General features: G+C 38.1%; 1 protein-coding gene across 2 annotated transcripts; it reads left to right on the top strand.

Moving 5' to 3' along the window:
• Positions 1-361: 361 nt before the first annotated feature.
• LOC136764563 (cytosolic phospholipase A2 gamma) lies at positions 362-25,203 on the top strand. 2 transcript variants are annotated; one of them, XM_066718729.1, is made up of 15 exons: positions 362-447; positions 1,395-1,417; positions 4,989-5,100; positions 5,460-5,602; positions 5,728-5,926; positions 10,321-10,432; positions 10,797-10,937; positions 12,039-12,092; positions 12,602-12,673; positions 13,380-13,499; positions 14,090-14,203; positions 15,974-16,078; positions 16,640-16,788; positions 19,781-19,949; positions 24,060-25,203. In XM_066718729.1, exons 1-15 carry the CDS (start codon positions 433-435, stop codon positions 24,218-24,220), a joined length of 1,689 nt encoding a protein of 562 aa, XP_066574826.1. In that variant the 5' UTR covers positions 362-432; the 3' UTR covers positions 24,221-25,203. The 2 variants fall into 2 exon arrangements, with proteins under 2 accessions (XP_066574826.1, XP_066574825.1); XM_066718728.1 differs by having other exon boundaries at positions 14,090-14,221.
• The last annotated feature ends 452 nt before the right edge of the window (positions 25,204-25,655 follow it).

Raw genomic sequence — 25,655 nt, 5'->3', positions numbered from 1 at the left:
GAATTAAAACGAAGTACTTTTAAAACCTTAATTAATTTAAAAATACATTTACAGTGCACACTACAGCAGGGTTGATGGCATTTGCATTTTGTGTTATTTCATTCCAGGCTTTATTTTTGTCAGCATTTCCTCCCAAATGTGCCTGTTTTCTCATTCTGACTTTCTTTTTGATCTTAGCATATTTCAGTATGATTTTGGGCATTGAAACTAGGCATCTTAAGAGGTTGCTCCTGAAGTTTCCATATATGTCCAAAAGTGGTGAGGACTTATCTGTTTGACATCACTGTTGTAATGTAGCCACACCCATTCAATGTATAATTTAAGGCACAACAGGTGGCATGTAAACACCATACGTATTTGTCCTGTACCATCTCTTTAACAGGTCCACTGAAGCAAGGCAACAGCAGAAGCTCTTGACTGACACTGGATGAAATGGACAACCAGAAGGTAGCTGGGGTTTTAACATCAGGATTACCATCATAGATACATCATAGATATATCATAGATAATTCAGTTTCAGATGTATTTTTTATTGCTACTTTTCCTGGTGTGCAGTTCTGTGCAAAATATGTTAGAAAACCTCAGGACTGGTCATGTATTAATGTATGATTATTGTTATTTTATTTGTGGCAGAAATATGGTTGTCACAATATATATATATATATATTAAAAAGTATGTTATAAAAAACATGGTATGGTCAAAAATTCAGTGGAAGATCCCTGTACTGGGGTAGCTGAGAAGTAGCATGAGCACAGGTGTGCTGATGAGCTATGAGCAGTAGGGACAAAGCAGATATAATTACTAAGTGTAAGTAAACTTTGAGAATTAAATATTAACTGTAGCAAACTGGTTATTAGGGGTGTAACAATTAATTTGTTTTATTGATGGATCAATCAGAATTCTTAACAATTCAACTGCATTGATCATCAAATTGAAATTTGGCACGGAATCGTTGTTGCATAGGCCATAAATTGAGTTTTATATTGTTATAAAGGAATTAATTGTGTGCATCACGTATTTTGTTATATTTCATTATTTCTTTTCATGAAATGGCTCCATATGATAGACACTTGACCATCATTTAGCCAGCCTTCACTCCTAAGTCACAATGTGATACGTATGCACTGCTCCCACTCACGTTATTTCTAAACCTGCTCCTTCTCCGGGCAAACTACAGCCACACAGGATTTGAAGTGCTGGCATTGATAATTAGAGTAACTGTCAAACACTTTTTATGGAGCCAATTGCTTTGCAGGCAATGCTAGTCAATCACTTTTTTGCCTTCTTCATTTATAACAGTAAGGCAGGTCTTGTATATATATGTTTACAATGATGTAGACAGGGAATGACAGTTTGGAAGGTGATTTGTTATTTTTTCTGAATGCTCTTACAGGAGAAAAGCCCTACTTCCAGGAGGTGAGTATGTCTAAATGATCTATTGTTAAGAAATACTTGTTTGTTTGATTGTGTTTTGTTTTAATGTTCAAACTCAGAGGTACAGTATGGATCCAAATTATGATGTTTTATATAGTGGTGTGTATGTCTGCTATTGCTTTTTTTAAATGAGATAATCCTAGAAAATAATAACATTCTGAATAACATTGTTTTGTGATAATAGTGTCCAGGATTGTTGTTTATAATAATAATAATAATAATAATAATAATAATAATAATAATAATAATAATAATAATAATACATTTAAAGACAATTTTAAGATATGGCTTCAATCTAACTGGCATATACTTTTATATAAAGTTATTATTGGTAAACTTATATCTTATTTTTGCTCTTCATTAATAGCTCAAACCAGTGTCAACCAGTTTAGCTTTCACTAAAAGTGCAGAGAGTACACACCGAAATTAAGGAAAGGGATTGTAGTTCATTTACTCTAAGGTTACAGAATAATCTACTGAATCCATGGTTCTCAACTCTGCACACTTCCTGGGACTGGTTGTACTAAATCCAGGCTCTGTGATCAGAGTTTGATTTTGAGCCAAGTTGTGTTGTCCGAATCAGATCAGTGCTCAGCTGGTTTAAAAGATGGGTCGATTTCTGATGGTGCCCCTGAGCAGGATCAGGACTCAAGTCTGATTCTGAAAAGATCAAGGAAGTGAATCTGCTCTGGAAAAAAAAACAGACAGATAATTCTTTAGCATGTCTTTTCAATCAGCAGCTTTCAGGAAGTTTGGGTGACATTATTGATGGTGATAATTACACAGTGTCATGTAATTCATACCATGTCTTAACTGATTGTCAGGTTCTCAAGGGGAAATGGTGGGAATGGTTTCACAAAGGAAATCAGACTTCAGTCTGGTCTTATTATTTTTGTGAAGAACGTAAACAAAAATGGCTGCTTGTAAAGTGAAAAATACAAATTTCACAGAAGATGAATAACTTGCGATAGTTGAGATACTAATCATACGAAAACGGACACATGAGGGGGGCAATGCTGACAAAAATAAAGCCTGGAATGAAATAACACAAAACGCAAATGTAGTGCGCACTGTAAATGTATTTTAAAATTAGTTTTTTAAGGCACTTTGTTTTGCGTCACTGTTCATGTTATGTTTAAATGGAAAGTGTATACTACGTTTTTACGAGTTCAACAAGTGGTTTTTATACACACCACTGGCTGACATCTACGTCTAATAAGCACGTCGAGGGGGCGACACGTTCTGCTTTTGCTCTAGATAGTGACAGCTTGTGCAAACCCAGTCGGCAAACCTCACAGTTGTTATATTAAAAATATATAAATGCATCACATAAATGCGTATTGTTTTGGAGTGGTGTTTAATACAAATACCCATTTTAACGTATGCCTATTTGTATAGTTACAATTATTAATATATATTGATTATTTTACAGCTGTTTTACCGACTACATAACAACAGGACATGTACTTATTTAATTGCAGATTCTGAACACGTCAGCCCCATTTAAACGAAATAAAGAAAAACTAGGTTCAAAGAGGACCTTTACGTTGAAGTGTTGGAGCTACAGAAGGGAAATCTTTTGTTGTAAAGGGAAAAACGTGATCTAGAAATGAAAATGTTAAAGTTAAAAATGGCAAGATTCGAGTTAAAAGGGGAAGGAGAAAAGTATTATTGTAATTTAATAAGAGTTGTTGGTTGTTAATACAGTTGTCATTCGTTATAATAGATACTAGATAATAGATTTGAATTGATATTGTAATAGTTCACCTAAAGTATTAATACAGTTTTTATTAATTACATTAAACATTTCAGTGTCAAATTAGTTGCAATTATTATTAGTTAAACTTCCATTACTTTGTATGTAGTTAAGTATCTATTTATTTATTTTTTAGAGCTTTTGCATTCTCCTGTGCTATTCATCTCTCGATGAAATGCCCTTTCATATAAAAAATCGAAATTACCTGGCATATGTGCTGCCATGTTGGTTTCATGTCAGTTTCTATAGCAAGAGATACCTTTTCCCATGTAAGCCTGGTGTAGGGTAGACTTAAAAATTACTTAAATTTAAGACCAAACTGATTCTAATTTGGTTTGTGCAACAGGCCTATTTATTTTGGGCTTAAATTTAAGATTAAGACCTACAAAATGGTCTTAAAAGCATTTTAGACCTTTTGTGCAACCGGCCAGGACTTATCCACTCACATATAGACACATATTGTAGAATGGGTTGGCCTACCCACAATTGAGCTCTGGGACCGCAGAACCCAGACAATCACCAGATTGTATTCCTCTGTGAATTACGATCATGAGGAAAAAAGGGGAGACCTTCAAGGTCTGTTGGAAGCATGGAGTGATACTGAAGAATTGGTAAAAGCTCAGAAAAAAAGGTCCAAGAAAAGTCCAAACCTTAAAAGAGAAGATATTTTAGACTATTGAATTGAGTCATTGTGTTTCAAAAATAAGGCAAGAGAATGTCTTAAAGCAGCAGGGCTGGGATATTGGTTGTATCAGCTATCAGAAGACATTGACTGCTTGTCTGCTTTGGAGAATGCTGGAAGCCTGTAAATGTATCAGGTTATACAGAATACTAAATACTAAATACAAAATGACATTGCTGAGGCTAAGCCCTTAATTTTCTATATATGAGATAAACAGATGACCCAGTTCGTCAGAAGATAATAATTTGGTAATTTGCATTAGTTGTAATTTATTTGAATGTCAACCATTTTTGTTGTCCCTATTAATAAAACACAACCCCTAGTACACTGTGTAGGTAAGAGATAAACTATTGATCCGCTCTATCTCGCTTTAGGAACGGTTCTTCTGGACATGTACTGGCATAGATTTGAGGGATCCAGATATCAAGTTGTTTTTAGTTGTTTGTTTTGAGGAAGTAAGCAACCAGCCGGGCTGTAGTCTCCACTGGTGGGCTGTCAGGTGGTCTGAGCAGGTCGGTTACCTGGCCATTTATCAGCACAGGTATCAAAACTATGGGCGTTGAAGAAAGCCTAAGAAGAAGTGAAAGTGAGGGAAAGTATATAAATAAAGTATATATGCTTCTGGTGTAATAAACAAGATTCCTGGAAATCTGTTTGGGGTGGGAAAGGACATAATTGTTGAAAATTTCAGAGAATTTCCTTTTTCTTCATTATCTTCTTTTTTAAATCATGAACAACTATGCTAATTAATGTATTTTGATTGTTTAGTTACCACTGAGTGTTATTCCTGCACACAATCATCCTCTTGTGATCAATGCCTAATATAATTTTCTGTGGCCAACGTTTAGAAGATGCAAATTCAAACATGAACAGCTCTACTTCAGTAGCACCCAAAATGTCTTTACATAAAACATTTTGTCTCTCTAAAGGAAAACAGTGAATACTGTTTGCTGTAGTGCTGAAATATTATACATATTTAGCTTGTTTGTGTTGTTGTTTTAATTTAGCTGTTGGTTCTCTATGGGATAATGTACTGGATTACAGAGATTACAGAGGGTGGGGGATGGGGGGGTTGCCATATGCCTGTAATTACTATCAGATACTCTTTCTTTCAGAAAAACTGTCAGAGTTTCCAAGTCTCTCTGTGAGAAGGAGGTGGCATCTGTTCAGCAGAGACAAGCCACAGTAATCAAGTGCCTACAGAAACTATCTATTCCTTGTGATGCGGTATGCATTGTGAAGCACACGTCTACATTTTTGTGTGGAGTGGTGTGATCTGGTACTTTCTGTGATGGAGTGTAGATGGGCATTTGAAAATGGGAACTGAATTTCTATGTGATTATGAAACTACTGTGAAAAACAGACCAAAAGCAATCCCAATCTGCCTCCAAACTTCTCTTTGTTTATTTACCAAATATACCACTGGTCTGTGTATCCAAAAAGTATTGTTTGTCAGTTTATAATGTTAATTTTTTATTACGTTTTCATTGCACACACAAGTGTCTGTATAAGTTTGTATATATGTATGTATGTAACCTGAGTGTGTGAGACTCCCAGTGATTTTCTTCTTGCTGTCTCTTCCTCAGACTCGCGTGCCCACAATCGCGGTGTTGGGCTCTGGGGGGGGGAATCGTGCCATGGTGTCTCTGATGGGGACGCTGAGTGAGATGAAGACTCAGAACCTGCTGGACTCAATTCTGTACCTGTGTGGAGTGTCGGGATCCACCTGGTGAGTCGGCAGGGGGGTTTGTACTGAGCAATGGCATGTGTAGCAGAGTGTGCAGCCTACAGTCACATGAACAAGATCTGCTCTGATGGGTGTGTTTCTCTGTGTGCCTGTGCATTTGGTTACAGGTGTATGTCAGCTTTGTACAAGGATAAGGAATGGTCCTCTCAAGTGGAGGAGACAGAGAAGAAGATGGTGAAAACACTCACAAGTGAAAAAGTTTCATTTTTGAAAATATTGGGGCGAATCACGGAGGCCGCGTGGGATGAGAACTGTTCTCTGACAGATTTCTGGGCTGGCACTTTGGTTTATTCTTTTGTGAAAAAGGTAAAACATTGTCTGTCAGTCTGGTCACACGTCTTTTCCTAGATGTGTCTCTTTGTCTGTTTTTCTCTGCGAGGTCCTTGAATAGTAAATTGCCCAGAGTTTATTTGGTACAACCTGTTTTTGTTTGTAGTTTGGGGAAACAAGTGAATTATATCCACAGATTGTAAGACTTTGTTTTGTTTCTTTTGTTGCCTGCCACACTCCAGAAAAGGAAACTAAATGAGAAATCCTGTGTCCATGAATATCTGTCCAACAGCACCCAAACACCTCTCAACTAGTAAACATCTTACAATACATATAGTAACTTAAAATAATGATGATGGGACTTTTCTGTCACTTTCACTATTCTGTAACTGCTTCTCTTCAACGTGTAATCATTAGTGCCCTGCATCTTCTGCAAAAAAAAAAATCTGTTGTAATTCATCTGCTATGCTCTAAATGTCCGCACAGCAATTCAAACTAAATTAGCAATTTAGAAATCAAGAAATCCCACTTTGACTAATTAGAAAAATAAAAACGAATTACGATTAGGACAAATGGTAATTTTTATAAATTGATGTGTTCAAAAGAAACTGCAAAGGATTTAACCATGGAGTCAAAAATATATAAATCAAACAGCATTTCATTAAGAAAGTTTACAAATGAGAGGAGGCCATTCGTCCCATCATGCTCGTTTGGTGTCCATTAATAACTAAGTGATTCAAGAATCCTATCCAGTCTATTTTTAAATGTTCCCAAAAAGGTTCAGTTCCTCAGTCTCTCAGTAGGACATTCCCTTCAGACCTGGAATAAGTCTGGTTGCTCTCCTCTGAACTGCCTCTAGAGCAGCGATATCTTTCTTGAAGTGTGGAGCCCAGAACTGTCCACAGTATCCAGATGAGCTCTAACTAGTGCATTGTACAGTCTGAACATCACTGCCCTTGTTCTCAATTCTACACGTTTGACAATATACCCTAACATTCTGTTTGGAATGGAACTCGATCTGGCTGTTGTTCCTCTGCTGTGTATATAGTTTGTTTGTTACAACATAGCAGAGCTTGCTGTCCCCCTCTCCTAGTTGTGCTAAGAGAGCAGGTGGCAACTGCTACTGTGCTGCATGGAGTGTGCAAGAGCTGGTTCCTGCCCCCCTGCTGTATATATAGTTTGTTACTGTATAGTAGAGCTGTCTGCTCCTTACTTTGTTAAGTGAGTGAGAGATTCTCCTCCTGTCATTAGCGGAGGGCACTCGAGTTGGTCTGTGTTGCCCCACTCTGTATATAGTTCCTTTGTTCACAGCACCAGTTGAGCTTGCTGTTACCCGCTCCTAGCTGTATTGGTTGGGCAGGTGGTGACTGCTCCTGTGCAATGTGAAAGCTACATGAGTGTTGCATTGCACAATGTAATCAGGACTGCATGTAGCAAGGATGTGGCTGTTATAATGGGGGATTTCAATTTCCCATAGACTAGGAAAGCCCGGTTGGAACTACGGAAGCAGAAATAGAAATAGTTGAGATGGCAAATAACTGCTTTCTAACTGAATTTGTCAGGGAACCAACCAGAGAAAGCGCATGCATTGATTTGATATTTTCAAACAACCAAGATAGAGTCAAAGGGACACTAGTTTGAGAACCAATGGCACACTGTGATCAGAATATGATTAGCTTTGATGCATACTTTCCAAAAAGAAAGACCAAGTCTAAAACCATGGTCTACAATTTTAGAATAAGATAGACTGGAGCACACTGGATACATATTCAGTAGAAAATGAATGGTTATATATTAAGAATATACTACTAGAGGTTCAGGAGAAATTTATACCAAAACTTAGCAAATTGAGGACCAAAAAACACTGGCCCAAATGGTTTAATAGAAATATACAAAAACATATCAAGAGAAAGAAAATGTTGTATAGGGCATACAAAAGGGATACAGACAAAACAAAATGCAAAGAATATATAGAACTGCAAAGACATGTTAAGAGAGGAATCAATAAAGCAAAGAGGAAAATTGAGAGAAATATACCTCTTGGAGCTAAAACTAATACAAAGGGCTTTTTTCAATACTATGACAACAATAGGCCAATAAAGGAAGAAGTGAAACAGCTAAACATTTAATTATCTTGGAAAACAAACAAGATGTGGCAAATGTTCTAAATTAGTATTTTACAGAAGTTTTTAGAAAAGAAAAAAACAGATAACATGCCACAGGTTAACAATCAGTCCAGTCAAAGTTTAAGATATATCAGGAGAAATTAGGAGAAGGTACTAAAGGGACTAGCAGAATTAAAAACAAAAAAAAATGGGTCAGATCATATATTTCCAACAGTACTTAATAGAAATTAGGAAAATTATTTATAGGCCGCTAACTAAAATAGTCCAATTGAAATTCAGAACAGGGGATGTGCCAACTGTTTGCAAAAATGCAAATGTCATACCAATCCACAAGAAAGGGGACAAAACTGAGCCAGGAAATTACAGACCAATCAGTCTCATCTGCACTACTTTTGGAAAAAATGATTATACATTAAACACCATATTCTTGGAGATAGTCAACATGGGTTTAGACGAAGCAGATCATGTCTTACTAATTTATTTGCAATTACATGCAACTGCAGCTGTAGATCATGTGAAAGCATATGATATGATATACTTAGATTTTCAGAAAGTTTTGATAAGGTTCCACACCAAAGACTGATCCTCAGATTGGAAGCTGCAGGCATTCAGGGTAATGTAAGCAGATGGATTATGAACTGGTTGATGTATAGGAAACAGAGGGTGTCAATTAGAGGAGTTGCCTCTAACTGGAGTGAGGTTGTCAGTGGAGTTCCACAGGGATCAGTATTAGGGCCTTTGCTTTTTCTAATCTATATTAATGATCTGGACTCTGGGATAGTTAGCAAACTTGTCAAATTTGCAGATGATACTAAAAAACGTGGCTCTGCAGATACAATCTTGGCAGCACAGGCTATTCAAAGGGACTTAGATAACATTCAGTTGTGGGCCGACACCTGGCAGATGAAATTCAATGTGGACAAGTGCAAGGTATTACATGCAGGTAACAAAAATGTCCACTATAATTACACTATGGGAGGAATAGAACTGGAAGAAGTAATGCATGAGAAAGATTAAGGAGTTTATGTGGACTCAATACTTACCCCATCCAAACAATGTGGGGAAGCAATAAAAAAGGCAAACAGAATGCTAGGGTATATTGTCAAAAGTGTAGAATTTAAAACAAGGGCAGTAATGTTCAGACTGTACAATGCACTAGTTAGAGCTCATCTGAATACTGTGTGCAGTTCTGGGCTCCACACTTCAAGAAAGATACCGCTGCTCTAGAGGCAGTTCAGTATGAGGGGCCGTTCAATTCAAAATTAACAGAAATAATAAATCATATACCAAAATGTGTATATCATATACCAAGGTGGATATATCATATAGCAGAAAAAATAATTCATATACCAGAATGGATATATCATATACCAAAATGGATATATCATATAGCAGAAAAAAAATCATATACCAAAGTGGATATATCATATACTAAAGTGGATATATCATATAGCAGAAAAACTAAAAATCATATATCAAAATGGATATATCATATACCAAAGTGGATATTTCACATAGAAGGAAATAAAATCGTATACCAAAGTGGATATATCATATACCAGAAAAAATATTTCACATAGCAGAAAAAAAATATATACCAAAGTCACGTGGTGTAGATGCTGGTTGGAGATGCGCAGTGCGCATTTATAAACTTGATGTTTCTCATGTTTTTTTATGATGGGGTTCATGGTTTTGGTGCCATATTAGATCATTCTACATGTGAACATGTTAAAATGGTTACTTATCTGGTACTATAGAGCCCAGTATACTGAAACTCTGCAAAAGTGACACAGGAACAGTTATTTATCAAATCTGCAAAAGGCATGTGGATATGCACAAAAACATTGCATATTTTCATTCTAGGAAATTTGACACCAGAACAAAACTTTAACCGCTTTTACGGTTTTGCATATTGCATTTTTGTATATGTTTTTCACAAATGATCTTCTCCAAAACCAAGGTACATGCCAAATGTTGTATGCATTATTGACCCATGTCCTACTTTTAGGGTGGATGGGATACAAAACTGCTCTACACCAATCAGAATATGAGCTTTTCACATTGAACCACATATATTATGCAATTCCTTATTGACCTCTAACGCCATCATGTGACCAAGTTTTGAAATTGAGTAAGACAAGGATGCAAACTACACATATATGTATTATTAATTAGAAGTAGTAGTAATAATAATAATAATAATAATAATAATAATAATAATAATAATAATAATAATAAAATAATATAGGCCGAAAGACCTGCTTCTCCAGACTTGTTAATGGATATGTCTTTTTTGTTTTCCAGGAGGACAAGCTGCATCTCTCCAGTAACACAGATGAGACCATGGTGAATCCCTACCCAATCTATGCAGTTGTGGACAAGTGGAGACTGAACAACAAAGATCAATATGACAAAGGTAAAACCCACACAGTTAGCAGGTCCCCGGGGATAAAGTCACCTGTAAATATTACTGCTGTATTCATAAGAAATAAGGCAGTGATGCATGTATAGGTTAGTATATGTTGGTATACATTAAAAAATATATGGCAGTACATGCCAGCTATCGTCACGTCAGACCCTTTATTCCTATGGCTTTACTGACTTTTGAACCAGTGCATCTTCCCTGCCCAATCAGAAGTAAAGAGTAAAGAGAACAAGGGTAAAAGAGAGAGCCAAGACAGACAGACAGTAAAAGTGGTAATCCATGTGCATGTTATCTCTGGTCCCTCTCTCTCCCCGCCACATTTCTCTCTCTATCTATCTCTCTCTGCTCCTCAAAGGAATTTGGTTCGAGTTCACACGCCATGAAGCTGGGTACCCTGGTTATGGTGCCTTTGTAGACACATCAGTGTTTGGAAGCCGCCTCATGGCAGGAGAAATAACTGAATCGAAAAAGGAGATGGACATGCTGTACCTGCAAGGTCTCTACCTCTTTTCTAACTCATGTATCTAAATCAGGGGAAATACAAACTTGTGAAACGTTTAAATTGGAAAATAGCCACCAACAATGCAGTCCAAAATCATTGCTAGTCAGTGCAGTGTCCTAAGCCATCACATTTAACTACAAAATGTTCTGCCTAATGAACTGATATGTGCTGACACTTGGCCAGCCCGATATTGTGTATCTTAATATGTAGCAAAATACACTCTGCTGCAGAAACACACTATACTGCAAACATAGACTTTTGCATCACCCTTCTATTCAGTATGTGATGCTGATTTGTCACATGGTCAGGACAACAGTCTTGTTCCAGGCGTAACAGAATAATGTTCCTTCATTACTAGAATGAATTAAATGAGGAATACATGAATTACCTGATGTGATGTCCAGGCCAACATGGAGAAGAGAAAGGAATGAGGTGGACAATGTATTAGACTACACTTTTTCAAAATGAGGCGGTATTCAGAAGTGAATTCCATGTTCATTTAAATGTGTTTGTTGTGTTTGTACCCTTGGATTGTGTTCTGTTGGTATTTTGTTTGTTGTATTGTAATAGTGTTGTTTGGTTACACCTTGTGTCTCCTTGAGCACCTGCACCATCAGTTCCTTTGTGGCAGGAAGTTACAGAGCCTTATGTTGCTATACAGCACCAAGGGTAATTTGGTTGTTGGGGTTAATTTATAAAAGGAAGGAACTGGGATAACAGGGGTAGTACTGTGACTATAACAATCACTGCCTTTAACGCTTTTCTTTTCCCCTTATCGTGTTCATGCTGTCAATGTAGAGTTTTAACAATATTTCTGTTTATTTTTCTATAAATTAAACAAATCTGCCTTACCAACTTTTTATTTATTTGTGTTACAGTTGGTGGCAGTGGTAGGATTCAAACTTAATCCAATGTCATTTTGAATTCTGTTTTGATATTACAAAATGCATGGTACAATGCAAGATTATGTTCTTGTTCTAGATCGATTTATTGATTGTTATATTAAAAAATATAGTGATGTTTTAATAGAAGATTTTGCTCAGCCCTGGCTATTTCCATCACTGTTTTCTCACTATTCTTTCTATTTCTTTCCAGGACTGTGTGGCAGTGCCATAGGAAACATGAGACACAACATTAAATTTATGATAGGTACTGATTCTAAGAAACAATGTTAAAATAATACAAAAACATTAACAAATCTGGGCCTCCTAAGAGTTCCAACACATAAAGGTCATGTTTGGTATAGACTTCAGTGTTTTGAATCTGGTCTGTGATAAAGCTCAGTACTTCTCAGCCCTATTCCTACGGGCTTGAGAATTCAAGTGATTTATATCATTTTGTATTTAACTTGATCTTCGTCTGTTTAAAACAGTGAAAAAGCTCTGATAAGCCAATTTATGAGTTTAGATCAAATCAAAACGTTGACCTTGCCAAGAATCCTAAATATTTCAAACTTGTACCCTATCGTGTCTTAATTTATATCTAGTAGAAAGTGGTTTCTGACAATAAATTAAACATAAGTTTGTGCTTAGCTGCTAGGTCAAAAATTTGATTTGGTCTAGCCCGAAGTCCAACCCCTCATTTAGGTATGTTATACTAAGTGAAAGCATATGTTGGTGTAGCTAGCCTGTGTTCTAATGAAAGGTTTCCTGTTACAGATTGGATAATCCATTCCATCTTCAGAGGGGGAACAGTTGAGTTAGAAAACAGGATCATGTCCTTTGAGAAAGGTGAGGCTCTGGGATGATGAAGCTTCATTTCTTCAGAAAACCTTACTTACTTAGTGCTGGTGTGGTTTATATTGTTATGTGGGCCTCAGCTGAAATATGAAATGGAATGAGATGGACAGGGGACGCTCCAGGAAAGGAACTTTTATTTACTAATTCAATACACAAATAACAATTGGGTCAGTGTCCAAAAATTATAACACAGGGCTGGATCTCTCCATATACAGCTTGTTGGGCTAGCTTTAGGATACTGCCCTCAGGTATACAGCAAAGATGGAGTCTTCAGTGTGCATAACTTTCCAAGAAGCTGTACATTTAATCAAGTTTTCACATGCAGATTACTACAAATGACTTAACAATTCTCATCCATTATGGGACAAAGGCAAAGAAGGACAAAGTGGGCAGAGGGAGGGAGCAAATGGTATAAAACATCTGTGAGCTTACTGTAGATTAAGACTACCCTGCTTTACCATGGCTGTAGAAAGCGATTACAGGACAATATGGATTTCATTTACTATTGTTTATTTCTTAGCAGATGTCCAAACAGTAGTCACTGAATTAATTCTGACAAAACATGACTTTATTTACTGCCAGACAAGGCTGTTTGTTTTGATGGCATCCACTGCTTGGCTCAATTTGAATCAAACTCAATGCATTGAAAGTGTCGTTTTAGTGTATTTGTACCTCTACCCTCCTCTCTCACTGACAGGGGTTCACTGTGATTGCAAGCACTGCACTGCAGTCTTCCTATTGCTCGAGCTACATGAGGCCTTTCATTCTGGGAAAGACTGCAAATCCATTCTCCACTCCTTAATGGCCACCCAGGAAGGTAAGAACTCATCACGTAACCTGTAACCAAAATGGATCCTTCAGTTCTGTTTTTCCCAAGGGGATATCAGGCTATGGCTTTTGACAGTTTGTACATGTATATTTATTTCACAGATTTTTCCCTTGCAAAGTGTTAATCCAGCCAACCAAATTATGTTGTGGTAATAAAGCGACCACACAATGACAGGATGATTTTCCACCTTCACAGGATGTTGTCTAAAATGTAAAACAATTGAGAAAAGTATTATAATTAAAACAAAAGGTTCAAGAAACTGAACTGCAGGTTATGCAGGTAAAATAATAAGTGACACTTGATATTTATTAAAGTTTCAGGTAATGGGTAGACAATGGTGACAATGTTACTGTTCAACCACAGTAGCATTATCAGTGGCTATATTCTTCAGATGCATCACAACGCTTCTTCACCTTTAATAATGTGTTTTTTATGTTTTGCCGTCTGCTACATTAGGTGTAATTCCAACTGTGTTGTTCGTTAGTGTTTTTTTAATGATTCTATTTTAATTGAGTATACATTTGTCACTCTCTATAAATGTTTGTTTGATGTGATATTGCCCCCCTCCCCATGTACAGGGGAAGGCTATAAACTGATGTCGGACATTTTCGAAACATGGGAGGAGAAAATCGATGAGGAGCAAAACATTTTAGTCTCTGAAATCACAGATTTTGTGTGTGGAACAATCCAAGGCAAGTACATAAAAAAAGGTAATTTAAAGGGACATTGTGTGTGGGCCTATATTCAAGCTTTTGTGATTGTCATCTGTTTTATTGATTTCATAGATCTATCAGCAAAGCAACTTAAAAGATAGGATAATAGGTTGAACTATGAACACCAACAAAACACCATCACTAAAAGATAGACAGAGACAAGGAGTAATGTGCTGCTAGGGGGGCAGCTGTATTTCATAGGAAGGGGTTAAATGCTTGCCCAAATTGTAGGCCACATGTGTCTGTGCAAGCTAGGGGGTTAAACTCTTTCCTTTGTCTATATTTCTAGCATGGTTGTAGGTTTGGTTTCAGGGTTTAGGGGGACATAGATTTTGGGAGGAGCGGGGGGTGGGTCTGGGGGTGGGGTTTGCGCGCTAATTTCATATCCCAAACAAGACCTACTTGTTAATATAGAATGCAAAAATGTCAGCCCTTGTGGCAAATCACTTTTGACATCAGAGATAAACATGGTGCAAACAGATCTTAAATCATTTAACCTAGTATATTGTAATGAGCCCACGATATTGCTTTCATTGTATACTGTATGTCAGGTAGGCAGTTCTAACACAAACAGTGGCGACAACATCGAGTGGGGAAGAGGCGCAAACCGCGATTTGACACTTTTGGATTGAAACACTGTATTGCAACGTGCATTATGTACTGTGCATATGAATACAAAACATTAACCGAGCTTTACTCAGTAGTTTGACTATTTTGCAGTTTGCAAATTATACAAATGTAGAAAGTTACTCACCAGATTACTTGTTCACATAATCCGCTCTTGTTTTAGATTTAGAACCAAAACAACTAAATACCAATGACATATGTTAAATATCATGCTTTTGCAATTATACATATATGCTTTAAAAATTAAGTTTAACAAAAACAAATGCATGTAATAACTCACCCAAAATCCTAACAAAAATGATGCAAATATTAGCACTACGTAGGACAACTTGACGGGTAGGATGTTTCGACTGAACACCTGTCGTAAGGGTGCGCCGCGCATGCGCGTTATTTGAGTACGCAGACACGCAGCAGCAGCGCAGCTGGAGAAGCGCTGAGATGCATCAAGACAGCGGAGCATTGTTTGCGCTTAGTGACAGGTCTACTCTTTGATGAAATGGGTACAACCTAGAAGAGACAAAATGAAACTGGTATCGATCCCGTTGACGCTAGAATCGATCTTCAAAAATGAGACATAGTATCTGTAGTATCGATATTTTGGGATCGATCCGCCCACCCCTACCGAACAGACAATATTGTGGAGACAATTTCACCTCTCTCAACATTGGGGGTGGGGGCACGTGTCCCCCCTATACCTACGTCTGTGATTTCTAGGGCAAAACACACCAACACAGGTTTATATAATGGAGTGAGTTTCAATTGTGTCTTATGCAGTACAGGGAAACATAGTATACAGCTGTGTATTTTCCACCTCATACATATAATATAAACCTGTGAAAACACTTGTGCACATACCATTCTTCATTGTGGGTGGGGGGTGGCTCTACCATAGCCCGGTGTTGCTACCACTGTATATATATATATATATATATATATATAGTGTAATCACTTGAATCCTCTGACAAATTGTGCCTCTCTTCCCCTCAATCTTAATATATATATATAATGTCCTAAATAGACCTTAAGAGATTAAGATTGAGGGGAAGAGAGGCACAATTTGTCAGAGGATTCAAGTGATTACACTTAATATAGCTCACTCACTGTTTTTGGGCACTTTTCAAGATAATGATGTTGAAGGTAGGAAGCTACTGAGGAAGATGTGCACCCTGTATACGAAATGGATCTGGGGAACAAAGTTCAACTTCATGCGTGAGTTGCTGCACCCAGGTGAGTACATTATAATGCCATAAAATGTTACATGCAGAAGAGAAATATTAAACACACTATACAATACAGTACAGTGCTATACTAATCTATTTCTCTGTTTATCTAATTTCCCCTTTGGGGATTAATACAGTTATATCTTATCTTATCTTATACTGTACCATACAATACAGACAAATATATTACACCAAAAGTATAAAACTATCTAATAATGAAGGGTTCTGAATATTTAGGTTAATGCTATTTTCTGAATAACCCCAAAAGAAACTCAGCAAATAGGCAGAAGACGGTACATGACACACACACACAGATTTCTGGGATTCAAACACCACAGTGAATAGCTCAAACTGGGGGAGGTTAACTTTCTGTCTTATTAGAACAATGTGGACTCTTAGTAATACATCTTTAAGGTTTCTATTTCTCTTCCCAGTCCACGTACCATGCAGTGTAAAGCACAATTGTCTCTCCTATAGATGTGGCAGTTATATATGTGAATGGGCTGAGAACAGTGATTCTGCACCGTGCTGCTCCTACACCTGTCTGTTTTGATCAATCCCTCTCCAGAGCTCCCTGATGAACTGATTCAAGATGAGACGATTCACCTGATCGACGCTGGCCTGTCCAATAACTGTGCTTACCCACTGGTCCTGAGGGCAGAGAGAAACGTAAAGCTCATCCTGTCCTTCGACTTCAGCGAGGGAGACCCATTCCTGGTTAATATACTGACTTCTAGTGCAGTGAAAAACAACTGCCAAGATCAACACCATGTTAAATATATGTTGCCCTGGATAAGATCAGCTGGTGTTGTTTCCATGGTGACTGTTGCAACCAGATGTATATTTGAAACACCAGCAGGTGTCTGTTTGAAATAATAGTCATACAAAAAATGCCAAATAAGTACAGGAAGCATTATGAAACTGAAGAGTGTGGTTCAATACACTGGAACACCTTTGTATGATGTCTTACAGCAGGGCTATTGAACTATATTCTTACGGGGGCTAGATTTGAAAAACATTATTGTCAGGAAGGCCAGACATTTTCTACATATAATTTCTCTTCATAGGACCAGTATAAAAAACAGTGCAAACAATAGAATAAGCTTATAATGCACCTTTATTCCTGTATTACACTTATTATTGGTAACACTTTGGTAACAACCATGCACATGTCTTTCCCTTCTAATGGGAGAATTAACATTTTAAATTTTTTTGTGCTTTATAAAGGTTACAAGGAAAATGTATCACACATTTTCCTTGTAACCGGACTTCTAAACATATTTTATTTTTCTTATTTTTAACACACTGGTGTTTAACAACTAATGGGAGACATTGCAATTTTTTGATTGGGTAAGAGTAGAAAATGTAGGCACATACAGTGAGGGAAAACGTATTTGATCCCCTGCTGATTTTGTACGTTTGCCCACGGACAAAGAAATGATCAGTCTATAATTTTAATGGTAGGTGTATTTTCACAGTGAGAGACAGAATAACAACAAAAAAATCCAGAAAAACGCATTTCAAAAAAGTTATACATTGATTTGCATGTTAATGAGTGAAATAAGTATTTGACCCCTTCGACTTAGTACTTGGTGGCAAAACCCTTGTTGGCAATCACAGAGGTCAGACGTTTCTTGTAGTTGGCCACCAGGTTTGCACACATCTCAGGAGGGATTTTGTCCCACTCCTCTTTGCAGATTCTCTCCAAGTCATTAAGTTATCGAGGCTGACGTTTGGCAACTCGAACCTTCAGCTCCCTCCACAGATTGTCTATGGGATTAAGGTCTGGAGACTGGCTAGGCCACTCCAGGACCTTAATGTGCTTCTTCTTGAGCCACTCCTTTGTTGCCTTGGCTGTGTGTTTTGGGTCATTGTCATGCCCATACCCATACCCATCCACCACCCATTTTCAATGCCCTGGCTGAGGGAAGGAGGTTCTCACCCAAGATTTGACGGTACATGGCCCCGTCCATCGTCCCTTTGATGCGGTGCAGTTTTCCTGTCCCCTTAGCAGAAAAACACCCCCAAAGCATAATGTTTCCACCTCCATGTTTGATGGTGGGGATGGTGTTCTTGGGGTCATTCCTCTTCCTCCAAACACGGCGAGTTGAGTTGATGCCAAAGAGCTTGAATTTGGTCTCATCTGACCACAACACTTTCACCCAGTTCTCCTCTGAATCATTCAGATGTTCATTGGCAAACTTCAGACGGGCCTGTACATGTGCTTTCTTGAGCAGGGGGACCTTGCGGGCGCTGCAGGATTTCAGTCCTTCACGGCGTAGTGTGTTACCAATTGTTTTCTTGGTGACTATGGTCCCAGCTGCCTTGAGATTATTAACACGATCCTCCCGTGTAGTTCTGGGCTGATTCCTCACCGTTCTCATGATCATTGAAACTCCACGAGGTGAGATCTTGCATGGAGCCCCAGACTGAGGTTATTTTGTGTTCCTTCCATTTGAGAATAATCGCACCAACTGTGGTCACCTTCTCACCAAGCTGCTTGGCGATGGTCTTGTAGCCCATTCCAGCCTTGTGTAGGTCTACAATCTTGTCCCTGACATCCTTGGACAGCTCTTTGGTCTTGGCCATGGTGGAGAGTTTGGAATCTGATTGATTGATTGCTTCTGTGGACAGGTATCTTTTATACAGGTAACAAGCTGAGTTTAGGAGCACTCTCTCAGCTCGTTACCTGTATAAAAGACACCTGGGAGCCAGAAATCTTGCTGATTGATAAGGGATCAAATACTTATTTCACTCATTAACATGCAAATCAATTTATAACTTTTTTGAAATGCGTTTTTCTGGATTTTTTTGTTGTTATTCTGTCTCTCACTGTTAAAATACACCTACCATTAAAATTATAGACTGATCATTTCTTTGTCAGTGGCCAAACGTACAAAATCAGCAGGGGATCAAATACTTTTTTCCCTCACTGTAGAAGGTCAGTGAAACTCGCAAGCAGTGATGACGATTCACGTTTGACAAGGAGGAATGAGTGTTCGTTTTTATGACATTCATATGAGAGAAGCTGGATTCACATGTGTATGTTGAACCAAACATAGGCCAAAGGCCAAAGATCTCATGTTTGGGAATCACTCTGCAATAATATGCTCAGTCCAAAATGTCACACAGCCCACAGACTGAAATGCATGACTCAGCTGATCAGGTCAGCTGATACTTGCATGTCCACCAGCTCCAACTGGAGGAATCCCTCATTGAGGGGCATCAGCACCTGTTTAGCTTTCATGGTGAAGTCTCCACTTGGATCAGTAGAGAACGGGTCCCTAATGAACTTCATTACATCTGTTGGCAGATTAAACTTGTCATATCTAATTGAAAAGTTAGTTCACAGTTTATCTGAAAACTCCAATAGTATGGGACTGATTTTGTGCTGATAATTGGATATAGTTGCACAATGTAGGGAAATGGAGCATTTGTTTGGGGCACAGATCACAAGATAAATTAACCAATTGACTATGAAACAAGTGATGTTGCAGGCTTGATGTTGATCACATTAAGTTTATCATAGCCTTAACTGAGTCTATGGTGTTTTTTTAACTCACAGTTTTGCTCATATTGCGCTGTGTTGTATCAGGCAGAGTAGTGATCTCATCTGCGGTGAAAGAGCCACATGGCCCCTCCCCCCTTCCCCTCCCATCCTATCCCTCTTTCTCCACCTCACTCCCTCCTTCTTTCTCTGGTCCTGCAGACAGTCCGCCAAGCAGCAGAGTACAGTAAGAAGAACAACATTTCCTTCCCATTCATCCCAGAGGTGAGTGAGGAGGAGAAGGCCTGTCCATCTGACTGCTACATCTATAGAGGGAAGAACACGCCCACTGTGATGCACTTCCCTCTCTTCAACAAGGTCAACTGTGGAGGTCAGTCACCACTTCTTCTCTGATATGAGGCCACCATTAATGGTGATTTCCTCTTCCACAGTTATAAAGACTTAAAAATATGTTTATTTCCTGGTAAAATTGATGACCGATTGATGATTGCACTTCTTTTAGTTGATCAAGGTACTCAAGGTATTCTGAAGCTAAAGGATCCAGGCCTTTTAGTGATGTGGTAAAGTAGTTGCATGGGAGTTTTGGGTTCGAGTCCCTGCTACCCGCCGTGACCTGAAAACCCCCGAAGTGTTACAATGGTGTCAGAAGTGTTTGCCGAACCTGCGACAGGGGCAGGAGCCACAGAGATCCACAAGCGTGAAGCAACCCATCTCGAGTGGGGAGATATGGGTAGTACGAGCAGGGGTCGATCTTAACGCTAGCCTGCTAGCCAATAGCTAGTGCAGATTGCTGTCAGCCTGCACAGATTCTCTAGAACTGGTCTGTGTGATTAGTACATATTATCTAATGTTTTAGAGCTGTTATGATTGAAATTTATAGATTTTTCTGCGATTTGTGCCATGAAACATCGTTAACTTCATCCTCAGTACACTACATGCTAGCAATCGCGTTTGGTTTGTGTTCTCCTGCCTTAGTCTGGTAGTATTTTATATAGAAATGTACTGGAAACAATCACTACTCGCGCACGTCAAGATCTAATCAAATATACCACTTGCAGCAGATGACAGAGGTGGTCTGTGGTGTGACTAGAGCGTCATTAAACGTGAGTATAATCCTAAAACAAAGCCAGAAAACAAGAAAACTTGTGTATAAATCCTTAAACACAGTTGCATAGACCATTAATAAGCTACACAGTAAGTTAAGATATAAGCAAACTTATATATTATATAGAGCAGGGGTAGTCAATAGGCGGACCGCGGGCCAAATCTGGACCGCCAGACGTTTTTGATTGGACCGTGAGGATAATTTTAATTAACTTATCATGATTGTTTTTTTTTTTTTATGTAATGTTATGGAGGTTTGTTGCACTCAGTGCTTGTTATTGTGTGGAACCCAGTAGCAGCCCTTCCTGGTTATTAGCCAATAGGATGTTACGTATTAATATGGGATGTCCTATATAGAACTCGTGTTCCCATTAGTTAGTTGGTTGCTCACAGATTCCTGGTTTGGCGTCTCTATACACATTCTGGACTGGGGCAAGAGCGTCACTTGTATTCGGTTTGTTTTCCTGATTGCTATAAATGAACAGCTAAACTGCAGATCGTTTGTCATGTGGACACATTTCAACCTCGCCTCCAAAATATAAAAGTGCATGCACATGACCGGGGGGGGGTGCACGGTGCCATTGCTTGTATTCACCTAGAAACTCCCACATCAGCGGTGGAAACAGCTGATTTCCAATGAAGACACATATTTCTAGCAGGCACACAAATCGAGAGTTGTGCAACCTCACCAGTTGCAATTACAGAGGCCCACCGAAATAGATCTGTGATTGACAAGCACCAAAAACCGTGTCTAATTTGCCTGCATAATATCGGTTGATATGTGAGTTTGCGTTAGTGATATATGGTTGTGAAGCAAAGATATGTTTAAGTCCAAGTCTGCCTGATATCATGGAGATTTTGAGCTATGTTTTTTCGACTTTGAAATGACTCAGAATTGCGTATTTTCAGGTCTCCAAAAAGGCTAATTTCAATGTGTGATTTCCCCCTCTTATGTGTGGACCTTGAATATAACTTGACCAAGATATGTGGACCCTGACACAAAATAATAGACTACCCCTGATATAGAGATTGATATTATGGAGTTAGGGATGGGCCATTTGGTATTGGCGGGGTACTGGATGAAATTGAAGAAAACTTGTGTATAAATCCTTTAACACAGTTGCATACACCATAAATTATGCAAGTTAGGGATGGGCCATTTGGTATTGGGTAGGTTTGTTGCAGTGGAACATGTGGTATTGTGGGGGAGGGGTACAAACAAAGCCACAAACAAGAGAACTATAAATCCTTAAATACTTCAACAAAAATTCTGACCAGGCCTAAACTGTGGTGGGGATGATAAAGGATCTGAGAGAAATATCTTGGTTACCCCTCTATAACTGGTGGGAAAAGACCCCCCCCCCCGCCCCCATTATAGTATACATTTCAGTGTAACATATTGTCATTGAATATATTTTCTACTGTGCAGGGAGTCTACAGCCAGTCACACTGTCACACAATGTACTTTAGGCAAGCAAGGGTGGACTGGTCAATTTCAATCACATACAACAGAAAATCGTACAAAATGTGAGCACAAAGAAGCAGCAGATTAATCATTATCTACATATTTAAAATAATTTTTTAATAATTTAAAATAATGCCTGGATCTGAATTGGCGGACTAATGAAACTTTGTGCGGGCTAGTACAACTCGAGAACCACTAGTCATGCTGGCTAGTGGGAAAAAAAGTTAAGATCTACCCTTGGCGAGGATGCGTTAATACTGAGCGGGGTAGTGTAGCGATTCTGAAGCCTTGCTAAGAGGCCTAGTGTGGTGCGGGAGGTCTGTGTTTGAGTCCCTGCTCCCTGCCATGGCCTGAAAACCCCCAAAGTACAGTACAGTGTTTTAATAATTATTTAATTATAAATCAAATTGGGTTTTACCCAGTCCCCTTTAGGGGATAACCAGTTTATGAACTGCTTTGCTGTTGTACGTGGCTTCTTGTTGGCAGCTGGTGGTAAAGAGGTGTAGTGTAAGGTACACTTATAAATTTCAGTTAAAGAAGTGAATTTAAGTATCACCTTATCAAGAATCCTAGAATCTTGTAGAACTACATTTCTACTCAATTTGACGCAGACACCAATTTCAAAGATATAAATTCTCAAATTTATTAAAAACAAAGATAAATTGTAGCACTACACTAGTTATACAAAAAGGGAAAACTAATTCAAATTCACTCAAGATCAACAAATCAAAGACCAAATCAAAGACTTCTGTGACCAAAGAACATGGAATCGCATATGATAACACACAAATCATTAAACAAAATTACAAACACATTGACTACAATACTGGTTAGTAAGATGTCTATTAACGTGTGTCAGTTTCAGACTAAACAGTTAAACAGGAATGAGAAGATATTTCTCGGCGTTGACAGATTTTATATCTAAAATTGTCAAACAAAACAGTTTAATGCAGCACTCATTGATATTTAAGAAAATACAAGCAGGATTTTCCACCGTAGTTACTTGAAGACAAAGTCTTTGAGGAAAGCACAATACACCCCCCCTTAACGCTACAGAGGGCAATGAGTGCAGTGGCGCGCAATCTGAAGTGACACTCGGCCTGTCCCTCTACTTTCCAGGCATTTTGTTGTTGTTGTTAGATTTTTGTTCTGTTCATTTTATATGGGCTGTATAGTTATAGCTTTTAATCTGCATTTCTTGGTAAACTCCATAGTGACGTCTACAGCATTTGAAAAGCTGTTGGGGGTGAAGTGATCCCCACAAATCACAGGATAATCTGTTTACAAATTTAACCTTAATAAATTGCCTTATTTATAGGATCTTTTGTGAGATCGTGGATACTATGTTCACTCACACTGGAGTTCCGGCAAAAATTCACCACACATGGTTTAACCATAATCATTAATTATATAATATTTGAAATTCTGTGTTTTGTTAATGGTGAGGTTTTAGTTTGTGTTCTGCTTGGGAAGTCACTGTCAAGAACACATCCTAATTGCTGTTTCTTGTCAGCGCAGCAAAAGAACGTACACAACTTCTTTACAAAACAACTTTACAAATTCAATTTTCTTATATTTATAGTGCAAAACATTAAATGATGTGTATATATATATATATATTTGAATGTATTATAACATAGTTATGTATGGATATATAGTTAGATTTTATGTTTTTAAATACTAGGGTTTTGGGCCATAAGTTTAATTTCCAGGAGGTGCTGGAAGGAAACCTCTGGAAAAAGCTTTCTTTTCTTGCAGAATGGAAAAGTTGAGAGAGAAGGGTAGCAGTTCTTTAATTATGTGTTGATTAAATATAAATGCAATTTTATGGTTTGTTAGTCTAGTGCATTGTCTCAGGTTTCAAAGAAGGACTCTTCTAACCACCCTCTCTTTGATTTGCTCCTCTCTCAGATGCAGAAAAGATCAAGAAGACTTGGAAAATTTACACCACAGCAAGATTACAGAATTACACCAAAAAGGAGATAGAAGTTCTCTTAGCAGCTTCTAAGAGCAATGTCCGCAACAACCGAGACAAGATCATCACTGAGATAAAGAAGCAGCTTCCCTTGTGACATCTGCACACAAAAGGCAACAACAACTTTGATAATAAGTCCAAACACTTACTTTTTGGATTTTACTGTTGCTTTTGCTTAACTTTCTGCATTTAGAGCACCAAAGGAAGAAACATGAACATGCTTCATTTTACTATATAATGCATTATAGTATATCTGCCACATTCTGGTTGCTAACAATTTAATCAATAAATAATACAAATAAAATGGAAATGGAAGCTCTGAATAATTGTTAGAACATGTCTGGGAAATCCACATTTGATGTTTTGATTAAATCTATAAATCTTAATGCTACAAATCCACAGCAAAATTTTATTTTTCACAGAATTTTGTGAAACTCAACTCTTCTGCAATATAATACTGTGTACACACAACAAAATAATGCGATTAAATAGATCTGTTGACACAGCATTGTCTGTCCAGAGCTTTATGGAAAACGTATACCCCTGAAATATATTTCCTGGCCTCAAGTCATGACTTATAATTATTTAAATGGTTATTGTGTACTAAAATGCCTACTGTTATTTTTGTTACCGTACTATTACTACAATTGTTGTTTCATAAAATATCCCAAAGTGTGTGTGGTTGCAGAATGGAATTTGTATTTGGCTCTATTTGGCTATTTGGGACTTTTGTTTTGATCCAGAGCAGTACTCTGTTTCAACTGAAAACAGTGAACAGGCAACACAATACTGGTATCAAACCAAGCCAGTCTTCAGGTCATTCAGGAGTTAATTGTTCACAGATTTTTACATTCTTTTACTAACTTGAATATCTCTCCAGCTTCTGTTTTTCTGCTTTCCTTGCATGTGCTCTGATACAGAGATTATTTCCTTTTAGACACTGCTTAGGTACTCTTTTAAGCATATATAGTTTAGGCTTGCTGTGAGGCTTTAGGGAAGGAGATATTGTACGAGGACTGCCCTCTGTGTTGTATCCTGTGTCTTCGGAAGCCTTCAAAATAAAATATGCATTGATACATATGCTCGACTCCAGACTCTGATGTTTGCTTTTTGGAATTAATTATTTTTACTTTTTTTGGGTAAACCTTGTGAAACTGTTTCATAGATTTCGGTCTGCTTTTTCACATACATGTACACCGATCAGCCATAACATTATGACCACTGACAGGTGAAGTGAATAACACTGATAATCTCGTTATCATGGCACCTGTCAGTGGGTGGGATATATTAGGCAGCAAGTGAACATTTTGTCCTCAAAGTTGATGTGTTAGAAGCAGGAAAAATGGGCAAGCGTAAGGATCTGAGTGACTTTGACAAGGGCCAAATTGTGATGGCTAGATGACTGGGTCAGAGCATCTCCAAAACTGCAGCTCTTGTGGGGTGTTCCCGGTCTGCAGTGGTCAGTACTTATCAAAAGTGGTCCAAGGAAGGAAAAACGGTGAACCGGTGACAGGGTCATGGGTCACGATCCA

This window comes from Amia ocellicauda, chromosome 12, assembly GCF_036373705.1.
Source record: "Amia ocellicauda isolate fAmiCal2 chromosome 12, fAmiCal2.hap1, whole genome shotgun sequence".
Classification (NCBI taxonomy): Eukaryota; Metazoa; Chordata; class Actinopteri; order Amiiformes; family Amiidae; genus Amia; species Amia ocellicauda.
Note: the sequence above shows the minus strand (reverse complement) of the source record. Positions and strands in the feature narration are given on the sequence as shown.

Coding starts and splice junctions, on each gene's coding strand:
- LOC136764563 (XM_066718728.1), top strand. Junction 10,938..12,038: donor GGACATGCTGTACCTGCAAG/GTCTCTACCTCT, acceptor ATTTCTTTCCAG/GACTGTGTGGCAGTGCCATA. Junction 16,079..16,639: donor GCGTGAGTTGCTGCACCCAG/GTGAGTACATTA, acceptor ATCCCTCTCCAG/AGCTCCCTGATGAACTGATT.